Genomic DNA, 26,706 nt, shown 5'->3' with positions numbered 1-26,706 from the left:
GCATGGACTGGTGCTGAGATGGAAGGGACTAATGACCTCCGCAGGAAACGGTCTGTCTGGTAAAATCAAGCATTGCACCAGATTATCTCCAGGGACCTAAGAGATTTTCTTCCAACAAGACAGACTAAAATGGATTATGTCCGGAGGTGCTGACGAAGACCTGTCCATGTGACAAGCTCTTATGGCGTGCCTGTGTGCCAGGACACAAAAATGGATTAAGATCTTCTAGCAACCAGAAAACTAGGCAAAATATAGGAAGCAGATCCTTGACGTGAGCAGCACACTGGAGAGTGACCCCAAGAGACAGAGAAACAGTTCCCTACCTCATCTCAGCGGGGAGACAGCCACATGGGTGAGGAGGAGACACTGATACTCGTAATGATATTCACATGGGTCACCAGAATCCCCAAATCAAACGAAGAGAAAGGAAGGACCCTTCAGTGGGACTCAGAAAGCACTGGCCATAAAAGAAAACGCACAGCGGGGCACCAGTGGCTCATGCCTTTCATCCTAGCTACTCAGTAGGCTGAGATCTGAGGATCGTGGTTCCAAGCCAGCCTAGGCAGAAAAGTCCGTGAGAGTCTTACATCCAATAAGCTACTTAGAAACAAGCTAGAAGTGGTGCTGTGGAGTGGCAGAGTGCTAGCCTTGAGCGTAAAAGCCAAGGAACAGCACCCAGGCCGAGTTCCAAGGCCCAGGACTGGCACAAAACAAAGCAACAAACAACTGGGGTGGGGTGCCCCCTTTCCCCCCTGCTCACCCCCCCCCGCCCCATATTAGAAGTTGGTCTGAACAAGAGCTCCCATGGGTAGATTGCTTACTTTCTGCCAGGCATTGTGCAGTCTGGAAACAGTCCTGTGAGGGTTGATTGCTCATCAGCTCCTCATTTTATAGATGACAATGAGGATCCTGAGAGACAGGTGGAGTCATTTGTGCAGAGTGGCAGGACTGGAAGCTGCAAGCTGGGACTCCAGACTCCGGCCTGGCTGCAGAGCCTGTGCTTAGCCAGCTGCCACAGAAAGGTGTCATGCTGAGCACTGGGGCACACACCTGTAATCCTAGCTACTCAAGAGGCTGAAATCTGAAGACTGAGGTTCAAAGTTTTATCCTGGGTAGGAAAGGCCATGAGACTCTATCTCCAGTGAATCACCAAAACCCCAGAAGTGGAGCTGTGGGTCAAGTGCTAGAGTGCTAGCCTTGAGAACCAAAGCTCAAGGACAGCGCCCAGGCCCTCAGTTCAAGCTCCAGGTCTGGAACAAGAAAGGAAAGAAAAGAAGAAAGAAAGAAAGAGAAAGGGGGGGAGGGAAGGAAAGAAGGAAGAGAGGGAGAGCAAGAAGGAAGGAAGGAAAATAAAAAAGGAAGGAAAAGAGGCTGGGAAGGTGGCTTAGTGGTAGAGTGCTTAGCACCTAGCATGCATGAAGCCCTGAGTTTGATTCCTCAGTACCACATACACAGAAAAAGTCGGAAGTGGCGCTGTGGCTCAAGTGGTAGAACACTAGCCTTGAGCAAAATAAGCTCAGGGAGAGTGCCCAGACCCTGAGTTCAAGCCCCAGGAGTGCGCCTCCCCCCCCAAAAAAAAAAAAAGGAAAAGAAAGGAAGGGAAGGGATGCGAAGGAGAGAGGGAGAGAGGGAGGTGCCATCTTGGGGCTGCTGCAGTACAGTGCCAGGACTATGAAGAGACGGTATTTAAGTGCCAGTTAGAACTTGCCAGGCAGGGAAGAGGATGAGGGGAAGGGAGTTCTGAGGCAAAGGGAACCAATGTCACCTTAAGCAATGGTTATGCAACAGTTGTGAGAAGCAGGGGCTTCTGGGAATGGGAGACATGTCCAGGAACCCACAAATGAAGTCCAGAGAGTATTACATATGCTTCAAATCTGCTTATTTTTTCAAAATCCATATTCAAATGGATTTTTTACTGAGAAGGTAGGTTGGCAGAGCAGACAGGTGACATGCCTGGCCTTCCCTTCCGAGCTACGGCCTGTAAGTCCACAACTCCAAGGTCATTCATTCTCAAACAAACAGGATCTATGGGAGTACATTTCTCCTCCTCTAGAAAGTTAAGGCTATATTCAGTAACCCAAGATTTTTGCTGAACATGATTTGTAGCAATGTTCCATGGTTTAGAAGGGAATAAAAAAATCAATCATCTTAGGTGTTCATAATGGACTTTTGAGGTGGATGAACTAAAAGCACTGGAGTTAGAAAAAAATGTTCCATTGTTGCAGCATGATTTTTTTTTTTAAGGAAACCAGCACAATGGTTGTGTTAGTAAGCTTTCTATTATTATAAACAAAACACACAAGATAACGAACTCATAAAGAGAGAATGTTTTAGCTTGGTTTATAGTTCTGAAGAATTCAGTCTTTTTTTCTTTTTCTTTTTTGTCAGTCATGGGGCTTGAACTCAGGACCTGGGCTCTGTTCCTGAGCTCCTTTGTTCAAGGCTAGCTCTACCACTTGGAGCCACAGCTCCACTTCCAGTTTTCTGGAGGTAAAAGTTTTAAGAGAGTCATAAACGTTCCTGCCTGGGCTAGCTTTGAACCATTCCTTAGATCTCAGTCTCCAGAGTAGCTAGGATTACAGGTGTGAGACACCAACACCCGGCTGGTTCAGTCTTTTATTTGGGGGTGGGAAGGCAAGGTGGAGCAACTGCTCACCTCATGAGCCAGGAAGCAAAGAGTTAAGCAGAAAGCTGGGGCAACAAAAGCTCTTTCAAAGGGGCGTGGTCCCAACGACCTAAAGACCTCCCACTAAGCCACACCTCCAATAGGCTCCATCACCATCTTGTAGTGCCAGCCAGCAAGCTAAGCCCTCCCTGCATAGGCCTTTGGGGGACAGTCAACATCAGAACTACAGCACTGGTAGATACTATTGGTTTTGGGCTGAGTTGTCTAGATTGAGTCTAGATCTCAATGATTCCTTTAACCTCTCTGTACTTGGGCTTCTTGAGCTGCAAATGGGGGTGAGGGTGCGGCAAAGACAGGCTGTTGTGAAGGTGAAATGAGGTAGTTGATGGAAAGTACTCCGGGCAGGGCCCTGCACACAAGAAGTACTGTATATGTACTGTCATTTCAGAAAGACAGCTTGTACATGGCAAACCATTTTTGTATTTTGTCATGACATTCTTCCAGGGTGTTATGACTATATAGGAAAAGGGACATGCTAGTATCATTTATCATTTAAGATGTTTCTGACACGAATCCGACATCTGACTTAAGCAACAAGGAAATTTCTTATCTATTTTTGCAGGGCTGAGGATCAAACCTAGGGCCTTACACATTCAGACTACTACCTACATTTGGCATTCTACTAGTGAATTATGTCCCAGAACTTTGGAGTTTTGGAGACAGGGTCTCTGTGTGGCCTATGCTTGCTTGCCCTGAACTCCTGATCTTCCTGCCTCTACCTCCTCAGAGCTGGGATTACAGACTTGTGTAACCATGCTCAAGAAGTTTTCTTTTAAATCACACACTCTATTGCTGAAACTATGCGCTGTTGCTCATAGGGTACATTCCATTGTTATACTCAAGCACACTGAGAAATGTGAAGGTTATTTACTTTTTATTTATGTCAGTCGTGAGTCGTGAGGCTAGAACTCAGAGCCTGGGCACTGTTCCTGAGTGCCTCTGCTCAAAGGCTAGCACTCTACCACTTAAGCCACAGCGCCACTTCTAGTTTTTTGGTGGTTAATTGGAGATAAGAGGCTCAAGGCTTGCCTGGGCTGGCTTTGAACTCCAATCCTCAGATCTCAGCCTCCTTAGTAGCTAGGAGTGAGCCTCCAGTCCCTAGCTGGAGTTCCTTTAAGCAGACAGTTGGAGAGGTGTCTATCAACAAAGGAAATCAAAGACAGAGGGGAAAGTCAAGTGGGGCTTTTAAAGGCAGAAACTGCAAAATTTACATATGTTTAGCTAGTACCATGGAGATAAGGTACTGACTAGATAAGGCAAGACAGGAGCTGAAAGGCCTGCAGCCAATATCTCTTAATTAAACAAAAATGACCTGGGGCTCACTGTCCTAAGTTGTAAAGCAAGCTCGGCCCAGTTTAACCATTTGCTCTGGGGCAGTATGTTTACTCTTTCACTCCAGATTTTCCCTTATTGTGAAACACTGCAGGGCCTTCCTTGTAAAACTGGAGGGGGGGGGGCTACATATTTCACCATCTTCAGAAGTATTTTTTCTGTGCTTCTGTATTCAGAAATATTAAATATCAAAATGTGTCTCTGAAATCACAACAAGAGGTCTGAAGGTTAGGGCTTCCAGGGCTGGCTGCTTCCGCCGTTGGGAGGCAGGCATCCGCCCAGGCCTCCGTCTCCCTTCCCAGGCCTCTGGCACCTGCTTTGAAGGGCGCCTCACAGGCCAGATGGCTGGGGCAGTCCCACGTGGCCACATCTTCACAAGGTCACAGAGCTAGAAGACAGGCTGTTGTTTCTGAAAGCAAGGAGGAAACTTCCCCCGAACTTGGCCAGAATTGCCTGGCACACAAGATGGAAGACAGCTTCGAGGCCGGGGCTGCCCGGGGCGCACAGACAGCTCCCTGCGCGCCCTGGCGCGGCAGCTACCGGGCAGGATGCCCACACGCCCTTGGGGTTCTTACGAAACGGACTTCCACACTTCAAAGACCGTCTCCCACTAGGCCCGGGGTGAGGCCTTCCCTCGGTCCTCGCGGCCCGGGCTCCCCCGTGCGCAGCCTGGTGCGGCCCCGGGGCCCGGCCGACCCCGGCCCGCAGCTCCCGGGCGCCCCCTGCCGCCCGCGCCCGGCCGTCCACGCGGGAGGAATCTCACTAGCCGGACGCGCCGCCCCCTGTCTGTCCCGAATGAAACCCGCAGAGCAGTTACAAGTGGGATTGGGCCCGGCCGGCCTCAGTTTCCTTTTTGGTCACTCCCCCTTCCCACCCCGCCCCGCGAACTTTCAGAGCCCCCCCCCCCCAGTCCCGGTGAGGGGCAGTTCTGTCCGGTTGACTCGACCTCCAGCCTCCGTTTCCGGACCGCCGCGGCTCTCCACACCTTCCAAGCTCCCCACCCCCGGTCGCACTGCCGCTCCCGGTGGCCGCCACTATCTTACCCGGGCTCCGCGGTCACGGGAGGAGGGGTGGCGGCCGCCCCTCAGCGCCGGTTGCGTTGGACTACATTTCCCATCAGCCCTTTCTCCTCCCATCGCGAGAGCTCCGCCGAGACCGCCCGGGAAGACACCGCGCAGGCGCGCTCTCGCGCTCTTTCCGAGGTCCGCCGCGTGCTGAGAGTCATGGCGGCTCCTGTCTGCGCGGCACCCGCCCGGCAGCCTCAGGCCCGTGGTGGTGGTAAGGTCGCGGGGCTTCTTCGACGCGGCGCTGGCTCTCTCGCCCCCCCGCCCTTCCTCTGTGCCCTGCTCCGTCCCCGGCGTGGTTGGCGCGTCTGAGGCCGGGTGTGAGGAAGTGGCTCCCGGGCGGCGGGACGCTGGAGCTCGCGGCCCAGGCCCGCTCTGGGCGTTGTGGGGACCCCCCGCCCCGGGGGAGGGGTGCTGGCGGCCCGCGCGCCCCGCCCCGCCCACGTGCTCGGCGTGGACGCCCCTGCGGAGGGCGGATGGGGGGGGGATGGAAGTCGGGGTGGTCGGCCCCCCCCTCGTCGCCATCAGCCAGTGATTCAGAGCCAGTCGCGTTCACGGGTGCGCCTCGGCTCCCCGAGGACCCCCACCCCGCCAGCCAGTCGTTGGTGTGTTTAATCACTACAAGGAGCAGAGCGGGGTTGTGGTCTGGAAGTCTGTAGCTTTGACACCCTCCCCTTTCCCTCCACTGCCTTGAATCAGGTCTTCCTTTAGCATCTGTTGAGAAGATGGGAAGCAGAGCTCCAGGTTCCACCTTAAAAAGTGATGGACTCAGAAGAACCGGAAGCGGATGGAAGCAAGACTTCCTGTGGTCACCTGCAGTGGGAAAGCAGATATGTCTTGCATGGTCTAGCTCATGCTAAAGTATGTTCAACTGCATGCATGTTGACACCTTTGGGTACTATTAGGGGAAGAAAATCAGCCAGAATGCTCAGTCTCAGGTTCTTAAATCTGAGCTGCTAAGACTGGGGAAGGGGTCCACCGGTGTAATTTGGGGCCACTAGATGTCACTGTTTAAAATCAAAATGAACGACACTGTGCAGACATTGGATGAGGGAAAACTTGGGAGAAAAGTCTGAGTTGGGTGGCATTTAGGGGCTGCAGCTGGTTGAGCCAAGGATAATTTGAAGTTATCCCTGTCTGAGAAGATGTTTTGTGTGAGGAGTTCTGAGTTACTGAGGCTCAGCCTCAGCGGTTTTTTTTTGGGGGGGGGCGGTGTCTGTGGTGGGACTTGAACTCTGGGCCCTCAGCTCTTCAGCTCAAGGCTAGTGCTCTACCACTTGAGTCACAGCACCCCTCTGGGCTTTTTCTGCTTATATGGTTCTGAGGAATCAAACCTGGGGCCTCATGCATATGCAAGGCAAGCACTCTACCACTGAGCTAACTTCCCAGCTGGAGGCTTCGTCTTTTAACATGTATTTTGAGAATAAATGCCTTAAGACTGTTAGAATGAATTTTTTTTCCCAGAAGGTGTTGGCTGTGGATTTAGAAAAGTCACATGAACATCCATCATCTTGAGAATCCATCATCAGCATGAGAATCTTTGATGACATTTTGGTGTGTGGTTAGATTTTTTTAATGTATTTTTTAGTTCTTTCATAGAGTTGCATAGCTTATGGTCCCCATTAGCTAGCTATTGGTCTGTTAGATTTGGGGATGTGCTGAATTATGATCCTCATGGTAGGAAAGTAGTGTGATAAGGAAAAGGATGGATTTGAAAAGGGGAGGAGAATGAAAGCAGGCCAAGACATCAACCAGAGCGATTTTAATGGAAGTTAAAAGGGATACCAGCGAGGAGGGTCCGGAGTGGAATGTCGCTGGAGGGTTGCTAGAGTTTCAGGAAGTGTCTTGAGAGTTCCTGGTAATGGCCTAAAATGGCCTCTTTCCTGGAACCTGTTTTGTGGACTGCCGGTGGAAGCTCTCAGGTTCAGTCACCTGAGGTGAGTGGGCTTTCATATGTAGATTCAGCTTCCACAGAAGAGTTTCTGGAAGGTGAGCAACTTTGCCTTAGGAAAAGGGCAAATTCCTGCAGTGGAATTCCTTCAGCTTGGTGCCTGCCTAGCATTCTTACAAACAGCATTGAACTCAAGGCTACACTTCTACTTTTTGCTGGTTAATTAGAAGTAAAAGGATTTGTCTAAATGAAAGATAAGTTGTTTTAGAAAAAGAACAAATGTCAAAAGAGTTGAGGTTGAGAAACCAATGGGAACTGTATATTATACTAACCAGAGACCCAGCTCTGGTCTCAACCTGCTGTCTGATAAGGGCGCCAGCTGCTGGCTGTGGCCAGCCTGAGAGCAAGTGCATAGGAATAATTTGATGATTTGATCTGTTTTTAGCTCAAGGATTTTATTACAGCAAGATTATAATGTTGGCTGGCTATTTTTAAGTAGCTCTTGGGGTGAATCTTTAATCCCCTGTCTTAAAAAAAAAACATACTCGATTTGCTTGGTCTGCAGGGTGGTTCTGTGCATGCAGATGGGCGGTGACCTTGTATAACATTGTCATGTGCTGGCAGCAGGTACTGGTTGGTCTGGCCTTCAATAGGCCAGCTGCAATGACCAGTAACCTGCACAGCCTTATGCACTTCACTCAAATGCTACAGAGATTTAAATCCATACCTGTACACAGCTCAGACACTGCTAAGTATTGGGATAGGGGCTTTTGGTTTTTTGAGTCAGGGTCTCATCGTAACCCAGGCTAGCCTTGACTTTGCAAGCTGGCCTCTGCTCTGTCGTTGGAGTTGAGGTGACCCTGTGACAGGAACTCCCATGTGCCAGGTCTGGACCTGATACATCTAGGTAGCACAGTTCTTACCATGGAGGGAAAGCCTACACTCAAATATAAGGTTGACAGGGTTGGTTTTTTGTTTGGTAATGGGGCTTGAACTCAGCCTGGGCACTGTCCTGGAGCTGAAGAGCTAACACTCTACCACTTGAACTTCTAGACACTTCTAGTTTTCTTGTGGTTAATGGGAGATAAGTATCTCACGGGATGTTCCTGCCCAGGCTGGCTTTGAACTGCCATCCTCAGATCTTAGCCTCCTGAGTAGCTAGGATTACAGGTGAGCCACTGGTGCCCGGCAACAGAATTCTTTTTTTTTGGTCCGGTCGTGGGGCCTGAACTCTGGGCCTGGGCTCTGTCCCTCAGCTCTTCAGCTCAAGGCTAGCGCTCTATCACTTGAGCCACAGCACCACTTCCGGCTTTTTTTTCTTTCTGCTTATGTGGTGCTGAGGAATCGAACCCAGGGCCTTGAGCATGCAAGGCAAGCGCTCTACTACTGAGCCACCTTCCCAGCCCTTGGCAACAGAATTTTTATGAAGGGAATAAAGCACAGTTTGATAGAAAATAATGTTGTATGCTGGCAGATTGCCAGGAGCCAAGTCTGTGATGATGTAAAGTTATCCCTGTCTGAAGGCAAAGAAAGGCCTTCTGTGTAGAATATGGATATCTGAGACTTGGCTCCCTGGCTTTGCCTCCTGCAAAATCTAGGCCTGATTTTAAAGAAAGCTAGGTACTTACTGGTCATCTCGTAGCCATCTCCTGAGCAAGTTTTTCTTTGTCACATCTTCACCCTCTCCAGGTGCAGTTTCAGTCTGAGTTTCTGGGACTGAAAAGGGAGCTGTGGCAGCCACCTGGACCCACGGTGGAGTACCCCGTGCATGGAAGGAGAGCCCCTGAACAGGCTGCCTTGGGGTCCACGGCTGTGCTGAGTAGAGGGGGCACTTTATCAGAGTTCTTTCTTTTCTTGGCCAGCTTCCTGCCCTTAACTGCTTTGCCTCAGGCAAGTGAAACACTACCTCTCCTATTTGGAAGTTTTATATTTCCATCTTTTGTGCCTCTGAGAAGCCCCACCAGCCTGTGATGCTCAAGTTATCCCTGTCTGAAAATCTCAGCTGAGGGAAAATAATCTATTCTGAGGCTTGAGGGGTGTGGGTGGCTTCATGCTCCAGAAGAGATGGGGGCTTTAAGTGGGCTCCACAAGGCGGGTGGGTGCCCTGCAGAGACCCTGTCAGGTGTGTTATCCTTCTACAACTCAACATCAAAGATCTGGTTGTGCCTCTGTCCTGGTTGGTGCTTTGGGGCACAGGCTGAGTTGGCAGGAGCAGGCTAGTCGCAGGACTCCTTGTATGCTTGTACTGAGAGAGTGCGTGTCACTTATTTCAGGAAATAAATGTACTCTTTGACAGGAATGTAGGAAGTGTGCCAGTTTGTGGAGTGAGAATGTTCAGTGACTGGCCTTGCCCTGTGCGGCGTCCTGACACTTGCAGGTCAGTGTGTGGCTCTGGCAGAGCTGTCTGGTTTCCAGGTGCTTTGGTAACAGCACCAGGGCCCTCTGAGTGTAGCCTAGTTCCTGTCTGATTGGCATGCCTGCTCCACTGGCAACGGGCTGGCATGTGAGCAAAGTAGCATGGGAGGGTGGAGTGGGGTTTGTCTTTTTTTCCCTCATTTAAATGCCAGCCTTGAAGTGAACAGAGATAGCTGGGCCTTTTCAGTGGAAATGGATACGGATTGTATATTTTTTTGGTTTGGTCACCGAGGAAGTTGCATTTGGGGTGAGGTTTATTGGTCTGGGAAGCTCCCTAGCAGCTTAGGGTTTGCAAGTCAAGCCAAGTGAGGAGGTGGGTTAACAGTGGGGCAGCTCTTTGTACTTGTCTGGGTGGATCGACGGCCCCACAGAACGCACCCTCAGGGAGGGAAATAGACCTATTTCTGCTCCTGTCGTGGGAGAGCTTTTCTGGCCACTTACCAGAAACTTATCCCTTCGGCACCATCTGCTTAATGAAGTCATCTTGGAAGCTCAGCAGCCTGCACTGAGACGTGATCAGGAACAGTTCTCCCCCGACAATACGTGCCCAGTGAATAGTGGGAAGAGTGAGTCCTGAATAATTTATCCTTTAGTTTTGGGCCATTTAGTTTATTTTAAATTTCTCCTTTGCCTTTCCAGGCCCATCTCCCTGCTTCTGCTGATGTTTAAAACGACAAAAGTTCTTTCCAAGAGAGTCATTTAAGAGTTGGAGAGGGGTAACATCAATCAAGTATTGTACAAGCCTTGTTTCATCTAAGTGACCAGAGAATTGATTGATTCAAGAAAACCTTGGGCAGTTGGTGAATTGGGGGTAACTGAGATCATTCAAAAGCGCAGTTTTGGTTGTGGATATCATCTGCATGTGTAGCTTCGAAGGGGTGTGACCATGGTGGCCTAGAACCACCTCTGCATTTCCTGAGTAGTCCACCTGTGTCTTGGGTTTACACTTGGAAGTACAAATAAAAAATGTTTTTAAAAAAACATTTGGCATTGTGGATTTGAGATTGAGACGTATTATTCTGTGACTTGGAAAACACATAGGAGTTTACCATAATACTTAGTCTCAGTTAGAGAACTTCATGTCTTCTTTTTTTAAAACCTGAGATTTCACGCCCTACTGATGGGGTACCAACCCACAGACATTAAACTTGCAATGTAATGAAGCCTTGTTACACTGTCCAGTGGGAAAGGCAATGATTGGGTGAGGGCGGGGTGGGCTTCCTCACTCCAGCGCTCATTATGGAAGGGACTAGAAGAGACTGGATACCTTGTGTATTTTCACAATTGACTACATTCAGGTGTTCTGGCAGAGGGGCTGTGTGTGATGAGCCCACCAGCCGAGGCTTTACCTGACCCCTGCTTTACCCCTCCAGGGCAGCAGGCTGCTGTTTTCCCCCAAATAGCTGCTTTAGTAATCAAAGCCCAAGTGTCATGTTGCTCAGCCATGTCTGGGTTTATGAAGTGCTGCTGTGCCTGGTGACTGAGTCCCTCCTCGTCCTCCCAAACCAGTGCCAGAATCAGAAGCCAGTTCCTTGGTCTTGGTGGATTGCTGCCTTGGGAAGCTGGCCAGCCGTCCCTGGGGAGGCCCTCAGGGTCTAAGACTTAGAGTCACCTAAGGAAACCGCCTGTTAGCTATAGAAGTTCCCATCTACTGAAGCCAGGCTGGGGTCAATACCCAGTAACATCTATTAATAAGTCATCTCTGATGGGACTTCTATGGCATGCAGGTGTCCGAGCCGCTGGCCTAGCACCAGGGCCTCCCATTGTTCCTGATTTGTTTTTTCTTTTGGCGGGCTGGGGGCTGGGGGCTGGGGGTAGGGGCGGTAGTGGCCACAGGATGCTGGAGATAAAAGCACCATGCATGGTCAGATTCCTGTCTCCCTGGGCTGTGTCATCCTGCTATCCTCTGTTCTAAGTCCCTTGTTAGAATTTGATCATAAAACTCCATGTTTGACACCCTGTGCTTTCTAAGCTTTACTCTATGTTAACCAACACAAAAGAAGACAATGGTCATTGGTCGTTTATGCAGTTCTCTACTCTCAAATCAAATTCTGCCTCTCGCTCTCTCATGGGCAGAAGCATGTTTCTCCAATGGATCTTCCGTTCTTTATAGGTGTCCTCAGCAATTGAGCTACTTTGGCGTTTGGGGGGGGCTTGATGGGCCAGTGGGAGGGTTTGCTGGAGAGTGAGCAAGCAATTTGCCCGCGCTGCTGCTTGATCTTGGTTACCAACAGAACCCTGCCTGGTGTGACTTGCGTTGTGAAATTCAGTACCAACAATTGGCTTTGAGCTGCTCATCTGGGGTTTTGTCTGCGCCTTGTCAAGGTCACTGTCACAACTTGGGAGTGGTAATTTCCGTTTGGGAAAGAGTCCAGCAGAGCAGTCGGCTCGCTCTTCCCTTGGACAAAGTGGGGATGACTGTCTAAGACCCAGAGAAGAGTTTTCTCTCAGGAGCCTAAGACAAGGTGGGTGGTGCCCCAGCCTCGAACAGGCTTTGACGGCACTTGGGAGTCTGTCTTCTGTTGTGAAGGAGGAGGTGGTCAAGGGGGACAAAGCCCCTTTCAGAGGTGGAGGAGTCAAAATGGCTTTTGGCCACTTGGGACCAGAGTTACAGCTGTGTGAGAAGCCAAACACTTGGTGTTTGGGGATCAGCGTTGGTACAGCCAAAGGATGCCGGCCTCGTGCAGGTCCCGCCACAGGGCAGCCTCCAAGGGCAGATCGTGGTTCCCATAAAATATCAATGGCTTCTTTTCTCGTTCGAAATAGTGGTCAGAATAGTTCTGGTAGTTGCTTGTGATGAATCCGTAGGCACTGACCTGGACACCAAGACAGTGGTTAGTGTGTAGATAGGCGTGACATGAATTCAGAAGGATACATGCCAGTGCAAAGAAACTCAAGCTCGCCCTGGCATTGCTCTCTACATGGTCCCCTCAGCTGGCTGTATGACCTCATAGGAACTTTGACCTCATAGGCCCTTTACTCTCACTGAACAGATGCCATAAAGAGGGGAAGAAAGTAAATGCATCCTGAGTTTAGACCTTGAGTATGACTTCAAGGACGGAAACCAACAGCCCATTACAGCCTGACTCCAGCTCCAACAGTGACAGCTCCAAGTCTTGCATTAGAATCCAGGAAAGCTATACAGCCTGAATGGCATTTGGGCCCACTCTCAAGCTGGCTTTTACAGGGGCTCAGCCTCTGAAAACTACTGCTCAACCTCTTCCCACCTCTACACACCAGAGGAACATAGCCTATCCCATGATAGCAAAGCTTTGTAACCCTCGGCTATATAAAGGCTGTCCTTACCCGGTTCTGTTGAGATTTTGCTTTTAGAAGAGTAGTCTGAAAATGGGCTCCTTAAACAGACCATATAGAGGAAAGGCAGAGAAAGCACTGGAACAGGGAGTCCTGGCCCCGGCCCATTCTTTAGAGGCCTCTGATGGCCAGTGGGCATGTGAGTGGACAAGGCACCCTGCTGCTGGGGAATCCTGTGCCACCTATGTGGGTGGCAGGCCTCACAGAAGGAAAATGGGGTCAGAGTTCATTCTCCCCATAGCCCTGCCCTGTTCCTTTTGGCTCCTGAAAGAGAACACCTCCTACCTGGTCACAGGTATGTAAAGCGGTCAGTAGCACAAGGGCTCCAGTACTAGGCATATATATGTTTCCAAAATTTGTGTTAATCAACTTTGATTTCAAAAACCTGGAGGCAAAAAACAAACATGAAACCTAAGATACTCAGAGGTTAAATACTAGTTAGCTTGGTAGGTCTAAGTTTACAGTGAGTAGCCACCCATTCGAATACATTTGAAAATCATTCACAAACTTCTGGTCCTTCAATCCCAAGCCATCCCCTGATTCTGGGGAAACACCAAGTGAACTTAAGTGTGAGGATATTTGGTTGAAATAAACTGTGTGAGAAAGGAACTCAGTGAGGTCCTCCCTGCTTTCTCCTGCCCTACAACACCTTTGCTGCACACGGCTCACAATGACCTGGAGAGAAACAAATTTCACCCCACATCTTGACCCAAGCAGGAATCTTGAACGAGCTGCTCAGGTCCTGGGTCTGGGCTCTCTGGTACGATGATGCCTACAAGTGCTTAGCCTCAGACCCGGATTCATGGCCAGGCGTGGCCAGGCCGGTGTCCCCTCAGCTCCCCAAGCCTGTTTGTTCCTCTGCAGAATTGGGATATAATGGTGCCAGGTTCCACTTGCCAGCCCTCTTTGCCACCTCCTTGTCCTGGGGTGAGTGCGTGTGCGTGTTTCTGTGATCTATAGCAGGGTTTCTCCCCCATGGCACTATTGATGTATGGGACGGGATAGTTCTTTGGAGTGAGGTCCTGGCCTCTGCCTCCTCTTCCCTGTCCAGTCTCCAGACAGGACCAGATGCCACCCACCCCACCTCTATGTCCAGAGGGAAGGAGGGCAGGCTGTTGGTTTCTCAGGTGGCCTTGTGTTGGCTGGATTTGGGCTTCCAGGAAATGGCACTTTGCTCCAAATACCCACTCCTGCTACTCACCTTCTAGCTCCCGCACACCCAGCTTCTGCCCTGGTGAAAGTTCCTAGGAACTAAATGTGTATGGTTTATTCTGCCTTTCCTCATCACTAAAACATCACCTCATCAAGCAACAAATCAAATAGTAGATGAAGAAACCAAGTGTAGTGCTCAAGGGGTGTGTGTGTGTATGTGTGTGTGTGCACACATGCACACACACACGCACACCAGTCCAGTACTAGGGCTTGAATGCAAAGCCTGGGTACTATCTTCATGGACTTTCTTGCCCAGGCTGGCTTTGAACTGTGATCCCCAGATCTCAGCCTCCTGAGTCGCCAGGATACAAGGGGAAGCCACCCACCAGTGCTTGGGGTCCAGGAGCTGACGCAGCATGGATGTGGACCAGGGTAAGCACCAGGAGGCTGGCCCTCCCCCACCCCCACCCCCGTCCCCCTCGCCTGCCCCTCCTCCCTGCCTTGGTACCTCTGTGTCACGTAGCTGATGAAGGCTGGATGCAGGAGCTTGAATTTTCTGGCAGAGGCTTCTGGTCCAAAATAGGTGTGCGGCCTAGGATCCACGATAGAAGTGGACGGAGCGCCCAGGGCTGTCGTAGTGCATTTGGGAGGGCAGGGGGAAGGGGGTGAGGCGCCGCGAGCGGTAGGGCCGAGGCTGGGAGTAGTAGCGGGAGAAAGGCGTGTAGAAGGTGGCCGGCAGCACGGTGGGCACCACGTGTGGCTTTCCGCCCACCAGGACGTCGATGGGGGGGGAGTAGGTGAGGGAGGAGGGGGGGATGAACAGGGCTGGGGGGGTGGCGTAGGAGCAGTTCACCTGGGGGAGGTGGGGGGGCGGGGGGAGCAGGGGAAAGTAGAGCGAGTCTGGAGGGGGCGGAGGGGGAGGGGGCTCCTGGGGCTTGCAGGGGAAGGGGCAAGGGAAGCACTTGGTTTGAGGGAGCGGAGCTGTGGGAGGCTGGAAGAACGGAGGCTCCTTCATGAAGCGCGGTACGTAGGGGGTGATGTAGGAGGGGATGGACCGGACAGGCCCGATGTAGGAGGCCGAGGTGCCAGGGCTGTGGGAAGGGGACCTGGACGCGGTCACAGAGTTCCCGGGGGTCAGGGAAGGGTTCCGGGAGAGAGGCTTTAGGCCAGACTGGGAGGGAGATTTGGAGGCAGGGGGAGTGGGACCTTGGGAAGAAGCCCCTCGAGGCACGTGTTGGACATGAGGGCTGGGAGACAGGGAGGAAGCCCTGGAAGAGGGCTGAGAGGCATTGGGGGTGGCAGGGTGAGAGGCATTGGGGGTGGGAGGGTGGGAGGTCTGGCGAGAGGAAGAGCCTCGGGTCGGAGAAGGGGAAGGGGAAGGGGCTGCGCCTCCAGCAGGGATGACAGAATGGTTGGATCGGGACTGGGAGGGGGATTGGGTGGGGGACGGATTGGGGGTGTGGGAGGGGGAGCTCATTGGTGTTGAGGAGGCTTATGGCCACTCGGTGTGTCTGGGGCAGTCCCCCCAAGAGCCCATCCCCACGCGTGTCATAGAGCCCAGCCTGAGTTCTCATGACCAACAGTGGCATTGGGAGCCATTGTTGGGTAACACCAGGGCGGGGGTGGGGCCCGGCTGGCCCGTGACACAGGACTGGGTTTTGTGACTCCGTCCATAAGGACCACCCTCCCAAACTGCTTTTGGAGGGGGTGGGGGGTGATGCCCTGAGAGCCCTGAGTGGAGGCTGCCGGTCTCAGCCACAGTGGGCACAGATTCCTAAGCACCTGACCCAGGAACAAGGCATGGGGACAGGCAGGGAGCAGACTGAGGATAAGGATCACACAACACCGGAGCCGGGGCCACCGAGCAGGAAGGGGGCAGAGAGGACAGCGGGCCCTTTGTTCTGTCTCTCAGGAGACTGGGCCAGTGCTCCTGTCTCCTGGGCACAGCCGGGGGAGCATGCACACCTGTTACCACCTCCCCCATGAATGGTACAGATACTGTCCCGACTCATAGCTTCTAGAACAATGTTCTCCAAGGCCAGCGAGAAAAGGCCTCTGCTGTGGCTGGCTGTGGCTTTGAGCAGCTGGAGACAGCAGCCTGAAGCTAAAGCAGCAGGCCTGTTCACCCCATTCAGAAAAGGGGACCAGAAGGGACCCTGGACTCTTCCCAAAGTAGGACAGTAGACACTGTGCTTAATGAACACATTGAGGCATTGAGCAATGATTGACTTCTGATCCCCACAGCGCTTCCCTCCCATCCCCCCACCAGAGACCGTGGGAGCCACCTCGGGGTCACCGGCCTGTGCCACAGCCCCACACCACCACCTTTTGGTGACTCACCTGTCCCCTCTATCAGGGCCCTCAGGGACAGGGACTCCTAGAATGGCTGATCTGAGCATCAGGTATTCACGGATGCCCGCGGGGATGAAGAGATACCGTAGGTCCTGTTGAGGTGTCAGAGAAGGCCACATTCATACCTTGCTTTGACAGACCAGCCCTCCACTGAGTTTTTCCTGTCCCCCCCTCCTCCCAAGTCTGACTGGGGAGTTCCCTTTCATGCCATTTCCATTTCCACTTTGAGCAATTGTGGTAGTTTTTTGGTGTTTTTTGTTTTGTCGGTCATGGGGCTCGAACTCTGGGCCTGGGCGCTGTCCCTCAGCTCTTCAGCTCAAGGTGAGCACTCTACCACTGAAGCCACAGTGCCACTTCCAGTTTTCTGGTGGTTTATTGGAGATAAGAGTCTCACAGACTTTCCTGCCCAGGCTGGCTTTGGACCGCCATCCTTAGAACTCAGCCTCCTGAGTAGCTAGGGTTACAGCCACCGGCTCACAAACCCTTTGGAATTCCTCTCTAGAAGAGGTGATGTCTACTTGCCATCTTCTTGGGTATGAACTGGCTGTGGTGACTAATACATAGAATTTTTTTTTCTCACAGAAATTATAGAGCCAGGCACCAGTGGCTCACACCTGGAATCCTAGCTGTTCAGGAGCTTGAGATCTGAGGATTGTGATGCAAAGCCAGTCCTGGCAAAAGTAACCAGCAAGAAGCTGGAAGTGGAGCTTTAAGTGGTAGCATGCCAGCCTTGATTGAGAAAGCGAAGGAACAGGACGCAGGCCCTGAGTTCAAGCCCCAGTAGCTGACCATATGCAGCTAGATGAGATACACACATCACGTAGGTAGAAACACAGTGGTGTACGGCTTTGTGGACTAGGTCATAAAAGGCACCACAGCTGCCTTGCTGTTTGTCTCTTGGTCCCTCAAGAGGGACTACTTGAGAATAGTCTACAAGAGGTCAGGATGTGGGGGCTGCATCATGGCCACCGCTCCAGCCTTCGATGATAGACACCAAGCACCTCAGAGCTCCTGAGCCAGAACCATCTTTGTTAAGCCACTCCCAAACCCCTGACTCCTGAAGTCATAATATGTGACAATATCTGTGGCTTGGAAGTGTTTGTGTGTGGTGTGCACATGTGTGCAAGTGTGTGTGCTGGTTCTTGGGCTTGAACTCGGGGCCTGGGCACTGCCTTTTTGCTCAGGCTAGTGCTTTACCACTTGAGACACTTCGAGCTTTTGTTTTTTAATTTGTTAATTGGAGATCAGAGTCTCATAGAACTTTCCTGGCCAGGCTGGCTTCAAACCATGATTTTCAAGACCTCAGCCTCTTTTTTGTTGTTGTTGGTTGTGGGGCCTTGAACTCTGGGCCTGGGCGCTGTCCCTCAGCATTTCAGCTCGAGGCGACCACTCTACCACTCGAGCCACAGCGCCACTTCTGGCTTTTTCTGCTTATGTGGTGCTGAGGAATTGAACCCAGGGCCTCATACATGCAAGGCACGCACTCGACCACTGAGCCACCTTTCCAGACCTCAGCCTCTTGTGTGGTTAGGATTATAGGTGTGGGCCACCGGTGTTGATCTCCCTGGAGAAGCTGAGCGCTCTGGGGTGGGCGGTCTGGATTTGAACCCTGGCCTATGCTGACTTTCCAAGTCAAAGATACTGGAGTTTAATCTCCCAAGCAAAGCGGGGTTCACAGGGCCGCCATCAGATGGCTGGGCCTTCATCAGCACTCAGTAGCGAGCAGCTGTTCCCCTCCCCGGCCCAAAGCAGGCCTGAGCTGCCTTAAAGGACGAGGAACCCTTGACCAGATCTGCCTCCAGGCTCAGCGGTCCAAGATCCTGGCTAAGGAAGGATCTGGGAGCCCGGGGAACATGGCCCCCACTGCCCACCACAATGGCACACCACGGCAGGGCTCACCTGTCCTTGCGGCACAGAGGTGAAGCCCAGGTGCTGGTAGGAGATGAGGGAGTTCTTCATTGTGTTCACGGTGAAGCCATAGAAGGAAGTCTTGGTGCCCACGTCGTGCTCAAAGCCTTTAATGACCGCTCCATTGAGCCTGCCCAGAGCAGAGGCTTATGGGTATCTGCGGCTATGCTGCTCAATCACCTCCACAGGCCAGGCAGAGCCCCAGTAGCCTCTGTACCACTTGCTGGGCCCACAGCCCAGCCCAGTCCCCACCCCTCAGCCCCCAAGGGACACCAGGGTGGCCCCCTCCTCCTGAATCCCCTTTCCTCTGGGCCAGTGAGCACTGTCCTCAGAGTTGGCTAAGCATCCGCCCCATCGCAGCCATGACGCCACCTCCAAATCAGTGCCACCTGGGCCTGGCCTTCAGGGCCAGCTGAACGGGGCTCCCCACCAGCTCCTGCATCCCACTCCACCCAGGGCCTACCCCCCCTCGGACCTGAACACATAGTCGTGGGCATCGATGTTCGGGCCCTGCCCAGATCCGTTCAGGATGCCTCCGTTCCCCACCACGGCACACCGCACGCAGCCCGCAGGTGGCTTCCTGGGGGTGGCTAAGAGCCTGGCACTCTCTGAGCTGTTCAGAAGGCTCAGGGTGGAGGCAATGGCTGTGAATGAGGACCAGAAGCAGCCCTGAGGGCTGGCACCAGGGCCCTCGGGTCCTTCCTGCTGTGGGCTGTCTTTCCCAGTGCCCACCTAGCGCCCAGGAAGCAGAGCGGTTTGGCAGAGAAGGGGAGCCAATGGGCAAAGACAACTGAGAAAAGCCTGCTGGGGGGGGGGGCTGGGGCCCCAGCTGGGCTTGAAGAACTGGAATAACTAGTTCTCTCAAGACTGCATTGCAGAAGAATCTGAGGCATGAGGTGGTGTGATGGTCTCCATGGTAGCTCTCGCGAGGTCCTGTGTGGACGCTGCTTGGCCTCTGTCCTCAGCCACTGTTGGACACTGGACCCGGCCGTGCCAGGGAGAACCCACGGGGCCCCGGGACCCTTCCCGGATCCCTGGGGGCTCGAAGGAAGGATGTGAAGCAAGAGGCATGAGCTCAGATGTGGGGGGGCGGGGAGCCCCACATAACTGGTGCAGTGAAGGCAGTCATCCCTGGTCCAGCCTGGGGCCAACAGCAGTAGAAGGGGTGTACTGAGTCAGAAGGCAGAGGAGAGGCAGCGGAGAGGCGTTACCTTGCTGGGACAGCCCCTGCCAACTGTAGGGGTCTCCACGCCTGCTCAGGTGGTCCCAGAGCTCTGGGGTGAACAGGCCCCCCCACAGCAGCACTGGTGTGGAGAGATTAAACAGCCCCCGGAAGCGCTGGTGACGCTGAATGGCCAGGGAGAGTGAGCGCTGGCAGGGCTGGTTCTGCGGGTGAGAAGAGGGGGCTGAGCCCTGTTATGTGAGGGTGGGGGGAGCCCACAGACCCCACAGGACAGTTGGGGGGGAAGAGCCTCCCTTCCCCCTTCCAGCCTGGAGCCACCCCTGGGTCTGCTGGCTCAGGTCAAGTTTGTGGCCCAACAGCCAGGTAGGTGGGTATTCGAGAGTTTTCTGGATTTAGCCAGGCCAGTCCTTTCTCTCCTAGATGCCATCCAAGCTCCTCTAACGCTTGAGAGCAACCTTTGGGTGCATGTGTTCAGCCTATTGAGCATCACCCCTCCCCAATCTCTCCTCTCCCACCTGAGATGGGATTTATGGTTTGCACATAAAGACCCCTCCCAAAGGATTCTGGGTTAAGGCTCCAACCTGGAGCCAGTTTAGCTCAGGAGAGCTCTGCCTTCGTCAGTGAGGCGTTCCCTAGATGAGTTTATAATTTAAGGGCATTATTGGGCGGTTGTAGAAATGTGTAGAGGTGAGACCTAGGTTTCCCCCCTCTGTTTCTCTCTCCCCTGACACAGGCTGTCTGCTATAATGTCAGTGATGCTCTCCCTCAGCTTAGGTCTCTGAAACAATCGAGTCACATGACACACACCTGAAACTTCAGAAGCCGTGAGCTGGAAAGACAACTTTTCCCCTTTTAGCTTTTTTTTTTTTTTTTTTTTTAATCAAAGAAAAAACTAGCGACCGAAGTGACCTGACTTAGAAACTGGGTCTTTGCAGGTGTCCTTGAGGCCTCTATGGGCCTCGGCGGTCCTGTGACGATGGAGGTAGAGACTGGGGTGGTGCACCTACACACAAGGAATGTGTGGAGCCCCCAGAAGCTGGGGTAAGGCCAGGGGCGCTAACTCAGAACGGGGTGGGGGGTGATCCTGCGAGCACCTTCGCACAGCCAGCCCCCATCTGCAGCCATTTGTTCCAGCAGCAATAGGGAATCCAGAGGCATGGAGGGAGGGAGGGAGGGAGGGAGGGAGGGAGGGAGTCTCCAGAGGCCCCAGCCTAATCTATTGCTTCAGTATCAGAATTAATATCAGAATCTCACAGAGCCTGACCTGGGGGAGGGTACTAGTACTTCTGAACAAAGCCTGTTGTGTGTAGCTGTCGGTCAAAAGGGAGAGCAAAAGAATTTCTGTTCAGCTATTTCGGCTCTAATGTAATGTATGAATGTCTAAAATTACCAAGGTTTGCAAAACTGCAGCCAAAACCCCACAAAACTGAGCTGGCCACCCATGGCTCACACCTGTCATCCTAAATACTCAGGAGGCTGAGATCTAAGGATCGTGGTTCAAAGCCAGCCCGAGCAGGAAAGTCCTTGAGACTCTCATCTCTAGTAAACCACCAGAAAACCAGAATTAGTGCTGTGGCTCAAAGTTTGAGTGCTAACCTTGAGCAAAAGAACTCGGGGACCATACCCAAACCCTGAGTTCAAGTCCCTGACCAAAAAAAAAAAAAAAGCTGGAAGTGAAGCTGTGGCTCAAGTGGAAGCAAGCTAGCCTTGAGCATGTAGGCCCTGAGTTCAAGCCCCTGGACCAGCAAAAAACAACAACAAAAACAAAAAAGCAACCCCTCCCCACAGGATTAGCCCACCAAAAACCCCCAAACAAATCAAGACTAGCTAGATGCCATGGCTCACACCTATAATCCTAGCTACTCAGGAGGCTGAGATCTGAGGATCAAGGTCAAAATAAATGCAGGCAAAAAGCCCATGAAACTCTTACCTCCAAGTAACCACTAGATAGACAGATAGATAGATTAAAAATCTTAAAAACAGGGGTTGGGAAGGTGGCTCAGTGGTAGAGCGCTTGCATTGCATGCATGAGGCCCTGGGTTCGATTCCTCAACACCACATAAGCAAAAAGAAAAAAGACGGAAGTGGCGCTGTGGCTCAAGTGGTAGAGCGCTAGCCTTGAGCTGAAATGCTGAGGGACAGTGCCCAGGCCCAGAGTTCAGGCCCCACAACCGGGCCCCCCCCAAAAAAAATCTTTAAAACAAAACAAAAACTCCAAAGTGCAGCTGTGATTCAAGTAGTAGAGTGTCAGCCTGAGCAGAAAAAGCCAAACAGGAGAACAAGACTTTGAGTTCAAACTCCAGTACTGGCATGAAATAAACACACACAACACAAACCAGATAGGGAGACATGTCTGTTGGCATCAAGTAGCTTGAGGTTGAAAAAGTTTTGGGAAACAAAGATGACCTGATCCAAGCACTCAGAGGAGGCAGCCTGCTGGCCAAGCGTCCATTAGCTTCCGTTCTTGCTCAGTGTCTGCACCTTCAGCCTTCACTAAGCTCTTGTATGCACTGAAGTCTTTTCTCCTTGAGTCCCTGAGTCTCGGGTCACATGCCCCAGTTCAGCCTCTTGGGAGCTGAAAACAACTCTAAGCCTGTGTTAATCCTTTATGGGTCAGCAGTGCACAGAGCTGGTAGCAGGGGAGGGGGAGGCCAGGCCCCTATCCCAGGACCAAGGCAAGGCAGGGGAACTGCTCCATCCACCAGTTAATCATCTGGGATCGCTACCTCCTAGCTCTCCATTCCAAGAGAACGTGGGTAAAGAGCTCTGCAGGTATTACTTAGGGTTGTGGGCTAGAGTCCTGACGTTATTGAACCTTCTGAGCAACAATGCCACATCTGGCCCGAATTTGGAGATAATTCCCCGTAGTGAGTAGTTTGAATGTGATTTATAGTTAAAAGTCATTTCTAGGGGTAGAGTGTAAAATCCACCTGCCCCTACCCCTTTTTTTTTTTTCAGTTCTGAAGTTTGAACTCAGGGCTTCAAGCTTGCTGGAGAGGTGTTCTGCCACTTGAGCCATTCCTCCAGCCTTTTTTGTTCTGGTTATTTATTTGCCAGTCCTAGGACTGGAACTCTACGCCTGGTCCCCGTCCCTGAGTTCCTTCAGCTCAAGGCTAGTGCTCTACCACTGGAGCCTCAGCTCCACTCCCAGCTTTTTCTGTGATTAGCTGGAGATGAGAGTCTCACAGACTTCCTGCTTGAGCTGGCTTTGAACCGCAATCCTCAGAGCTCAGCCTCCTGAGTAGCTAAGGATTCCAGGCATGAGCTAACTGGACCCTGCTTGCTCTGGTTAATTTTTTGAAATAGGGTCTCAATTTTGCCCAGCCAGCTCCAGGACTGTGATCTTCCTATCCATGCTTGCCACTGTAGCTGGCTGACAGGTGTGTGTTGATATGCCTAGCCTTTTCTGTTGAGATGAGAGTTGTGATTTTTTTTTGGGGGGGGTGGGAGGCAGGAGCCTGGGCTGGCCTGGATCATCATCATTTTTTTTTTTGTCGGTCATGGGGCCTGAACCCTGGGCCTGAGCGCTGTCCCTCAGCTCTTCAGCTCAAGGCTAAGCACTCTACCACTTGAGCCACAGCGCCACTTCCGGCTTTTTTCTTTTTGCTTATGTGGTGCTGAGGCATCGAACCCAGGGCCCCATGCATGCAAGGCAAGCACTCTACCACTGAGCCACCTTCCCAGCCCCCCTGAACGCTTCTTAATCTCAGATTCACCTATAGCTGACAGGACAGGTGTGAGCCATCAGCTTCTGGCTCTACCTGACCAATTCAGGTGCAAACTACCAAGAACTTTTCCATTGGCTAGACTCCAGCAGAACTTACTTATTCATCCTTCTGTGCTTTAGGAGTAAAGGATACCCTGGTGGTTGGGTCTGAGGTACTTCAAGTTTATCAGCAGCTCAGCGTGGAGCTCAGGCCACTCAGACTCAGCAATCTCAAGAGGATGTTCTAGTGTGCTCAGCTCTCCCCTCTTCCCCCCTAACCTGAGGATGTGGAAAACTGCCATGGGGTGACTGAACACTGTACCTTTCTGGGCCCAGACTTCCATGTCTTGGTTTGAAAGAATGCTTGAGTTGACACGAGGTGCCTGGAGGAAATGGCAGAAATAAAGCACGGGTTTGGCTTGGTACAAGCACCCCTGGGAATGGCACCCCGCCCCCGGGGAAGCTTCTGGACTGACTCCCTTGGCTCTGGGGCTGACCAAAAATAGACACCATTTGGTGTCTTTTTCTATGTTTCTTGCTGATCCTGGGGCTTGAAATCCAGGCCTGGGCGTTGTCCCTGAGCTTTTGTGCTCAAGGCTAATGCTCTACCACTTGAGCCACAGCTCCACTTCTAGATTTTGGGTGGTTAATTAGAGATCAGAGTCTCACAGGATCTCAAAGCCAGGGCTGGCTTTGAATGGTGATCCTCAGATCTCAGCCTCCTGAGAAGCTAGGGTTACAGGCGTGAGCCTCCACCGGCACCCACATGTTTGTTCTTTTGACCTTTCTGTTTCCACTTTCTAGTCTTGTCCAAATCTTTTTTTTTGGGGGGTCTGGTCATGGGGTCCGAACTCTGGGCCTGGGTGCTGTCCCTCAGCTCTTCAGCTCAAAGCTAGCGCTCTACCACTTTAGCCACAGTGCCACTTCCAGCTTTTTGTTTTGCTTATGTGGTGCTGAGGAATCGAACCCAGGGCCTCATGCATGCAAGGCAAGCGCTCTACCACTGAGCCACCTTCCCAGCCCCCTCTTGTTCAAATCTTTCAGCATGTAAAATACTAAATACTGTCACAAATGAGAGAAACCTCTCAATGAGTGGGAGAAATGTGAAATTCACAGGAACAGATAAATGGTTAAAATGTGAAAATGTTAAGCAAGAAAGACTGCTGGCCCTGGGTTTGTGACTGTGGGGGCGGGAGAGTTGTCCAAGTCCAGAGAATGAGGTCCTCTGCGTGTGCCCTGCTCCTGCAGCTTTCTCCTGGTGGAGGGCGTGGCTTTGTCTCCTGACTCTACCACTTGCTGGCAGAACAGTCTCAGTGTCTGCATCTCTACAATAGGACCAAGGTGGTGCTGGGCTCCTAAGTCTCCTCTGTCACTATTGTTCCTGAATGAGGAAGGCAAAGAACGTCTCTCTGACTGTCCATTCTGGAGAGGTGTAAGGGACTCCCGATTCTGAAAGACTAAGCAGAGGCCCCCACTGTAGGGTGGAGGGACAGTGAGAAAGAAATAAAGCCACTGAACCATCCAAAGGCAGCTGTTACGCCAGCAGCCACGAGGAAGCAGGCGGCAAGAACCTGGGACCAGTTCTTTGCAAAAGCCTCAAAGGCCTCTTGTTGGTGCTGAGACAAACTCAGGTGATCTGACTCACTGTGGTTTTCCAGGTTTCCTCAAAGGGCTTGGAGGGGCAGCGGGTGGGAAGCGCAGAGAACTGGCCACCTGTCACTCACAGAGCCCTGAAGCCCCACCCCCTGGTGCACCATGACACTCTCCCCAAGAAGGGGGGGGTTTGCTTAGTGTAGGCTGCCCAGGAGAGCCCCTGGGGACAAGTCACTGTTCCCTGCCACCCCAGGAGATTCTGATCCATGGATTCCAATCCCACCCCCACTCCCCACCCCACCCCGCCCCTGCCAGGCAAGTCCAATGAGCACCTGGCTGAATGGGGTAAACTTTAGACCAAGTGGGAGTCTGCAGGGGTGGGGAGAGGGAGGAAGAAGGTAGATGACAACCAGGACTGCTCCAGTTCCTTCCTTCCCTCCTTCCTTCCTTCCTTCCCTCCTTCATTCCCTACTTCCTTCCTTCCTTCCTTCCCTCCTTCATTCCCTACTTCCTTCCTTCCTTCCCTCCTTCCTCCCTCCCTGCCTTCCTTCCTTCCCTCCTTCCTCTCTCTTTCAATGCCAGTGTTGGGGTTTGAACTCAGGGCCCCCATGCTTTTGCTGGAATTTTTTGCTCAGCTGGCACTCTACCACTTGAGCCACAGCTCCACTTTTGGATTTTTGCTGGTTTGGAACTGTGATCCTCAGATCTCAGCCTCCTGAGAAGCTAGGATCACAGTGTGAACCACTCAACATAGTGCTTTTTTTCTTTTCTTTTCTTTTCTTTTTTGTCAGTTGTGGGGCTTGAACTCAGGGCCTGGGTGCTGTCACTGCACTCTTCAGCTCAAGGTGAGCGCTCTACCACTTGAGCCACAGCACTACTCCTGTTTTCTGGTGGTTTATTGGAGATAAGAGTCTTATGGACTTTCCTATCCAGGCTGGCTTTGATCCTCAGATCTCAGCCTCCTGAGTAGCTAGGATTACAGGTGTCAGCCACTGGCGCCTGGCATGCATAGTGCCTTTTTGATAAAACTAAATTTCCTCAACTGAGGTTATATTGTTACTGACTTGGGACCCTTTTGCAAAATGTTAACAATAGATTGTAACTGACAGCCCTGTGTTAACCCTTATCCCATCTCTATTAAAACAAAAAAGAATTCTAGCCTGGCCCTGGTGGCCCTGACACCTATAATCTTAGCTACTCAGGAGGCTGAGATCTGAGGATTGTGGTTCAAAGCCAGCCCAGGCAGGAAAGTCCATGAGACTCTTATCCCCAATGAACTTGCAAAAAGTCAGAAGTAGAGCTGAGGCTCAAGTGGTAGAGAAATGGCCTGAAGCAAAAAAAAAAAAAAAAAAAAAAGCTCAGGGATAACACCCAGACCCTGAACCATGAATTCAAGCCCCAGGAGAGACAGGCGCGCACGCGCGCGCGCGCACACACACACACACACACGAAAGGAACAGTTCTAGAAATTCTCCTGTCTCTGAGGAGCCCTCATGAACCGTGAGTAGATTTCGGATTAGACTCTTCTCAGGTGCTGTGAGAGCCCCCTCTTTGGGCTCCTCAGACCCTGTCCCAGCAACTCTTCCTGAACTGTCCTCAGGCTTCCTGGCAGCGAAGCCGGCTGGCACTACCCAGAAGGCCATTCATCTCCCATCCTGCTTCATACCTGCGCTAAATATCCACCTACTCACCACCTACCCTGGGAGCTGTCCTGCCCTGCCCTGTCCTGCCCTGGAGTTGAAGCTGGAACACACACACACAAACATCACCGAGGAACAGCAGGAAATGGGCAGGTTCCTGAGTCATACTGATTTTGGAGAGAGAGAGAGAGAGAGAGAGGAGGAGGGGAGAGGAGAGGAGAGGAGAGGAGAGAGAGGAGAGAAGAGAGTGGAGAGGGGAAGAAGGAGAAAGAGGAAAAAGAAAAAGAGGAGGTAGAAGAGGAGGAGGAGGAGGAGAAGGAAGAAGAAGAAAAGAAAGCTAGCTTTGTTGAGATAGAATGGAAACATCCAAAACTGAATATAAGTTATCTTAGGTGTTTTTTTTTTTTTTTTGTCGGTCGTGGGGCTTGAACTCTGGGCCTGGGTGCTGTCCCTCAGCTCTTCAGCTCAA

At 52.0% G+C, this 26,706-nt stretch overlaps 1 protein-coding gene and 1 long non-coding RNA gene across 2 annotated transcripts in view; one reads left to right on the top strand and one right to left on the bottom strand.

Moving 5' to 3' along the window:
- The first annotated feature begins 5,215 nt into the window (after positions 1-5,215).
- LOC105980101 lies at positions 5,216-8,862 on the top strand. Its single transcript, XR_001174718.1, has 4 exons — positions 5,216-5,296; positions 5,782-5,943; positions 6,547-6,643; positions 8,663-8,862. It is a non-coding gene; the product is annotated as an uncharacterized LOC105980101 (long non-coding RNA).
- Positions 8,863-11,412: 2,550 nt separating this feature from the next.
- St6galnac2 (ST6 (alpha-N-acetyl-neuraminyl-2,3-beta-galactosyl-1,3)-N-acetylgalactosaminide alpha-2,6-sialyltransferase 2) overlaps positions 11,413-26,706 on the bottom strand; it is a 32,304-nt gene continuing 17,010 nt past the window's right edge. Inside the window, exons 2-9 of the mRNA XM_013036402.1 lie at positions 23,327-23,387; positions 19,327-19,501; positions 18,591-18,759; positions 18,107-18,245; positions 16,196-16,299; positions 14,364-14,447; positions 12,989-13,088; positions 11,413-12,204 (exon numbers count right to left, since the gene is read on the bottom strand). Coding sequence (XP_012891856.1) covers positions 12,037-12,204; positions 12,989-13,088; positions 14,364-14,447; positions 16,196-16,299; positions 18,107-18,245; positions 18,591-18,759; positions 19,327-19,501; positions 23,327-23,387 — 1,000 coding nt within the window. The 3' untranslated portion in view covers positions 11,413-12,036. The remainder of the gene's footprint in view (positions 12,205-12,988; positions 13,089-14,363; positions 14,448-16,195; positions 16,300-18,106; positions 18,246-18,590; positions 18,760-19,326; positions 19,502-23,326; positions 23,388-26,706) is intronic.

The sequence above is a fragment of the Dipodomys ordii genome, unplaced genomic scaffold (genome assembly GCF_000151885.1).
Source record: "Dipodomys ordii isolate 6190 unplaced genomic scaffold, Dord_2.0 Scaffold7, whole genome shotgun sequence".
In the NCBI taxonomy this organism is placed as follows: domain Eukaryota; kingdom Metazoa; phylum Chordata; class Mammalia; order Rodentia; family Heteromyidae; genus Dipodomys; species Dipodomys ordii.
The sequence above is the reverse complement of the archived record's forward strand: the minus strand, read 5'-3'. Positions and strand labels throughout refer to the sequence as shown.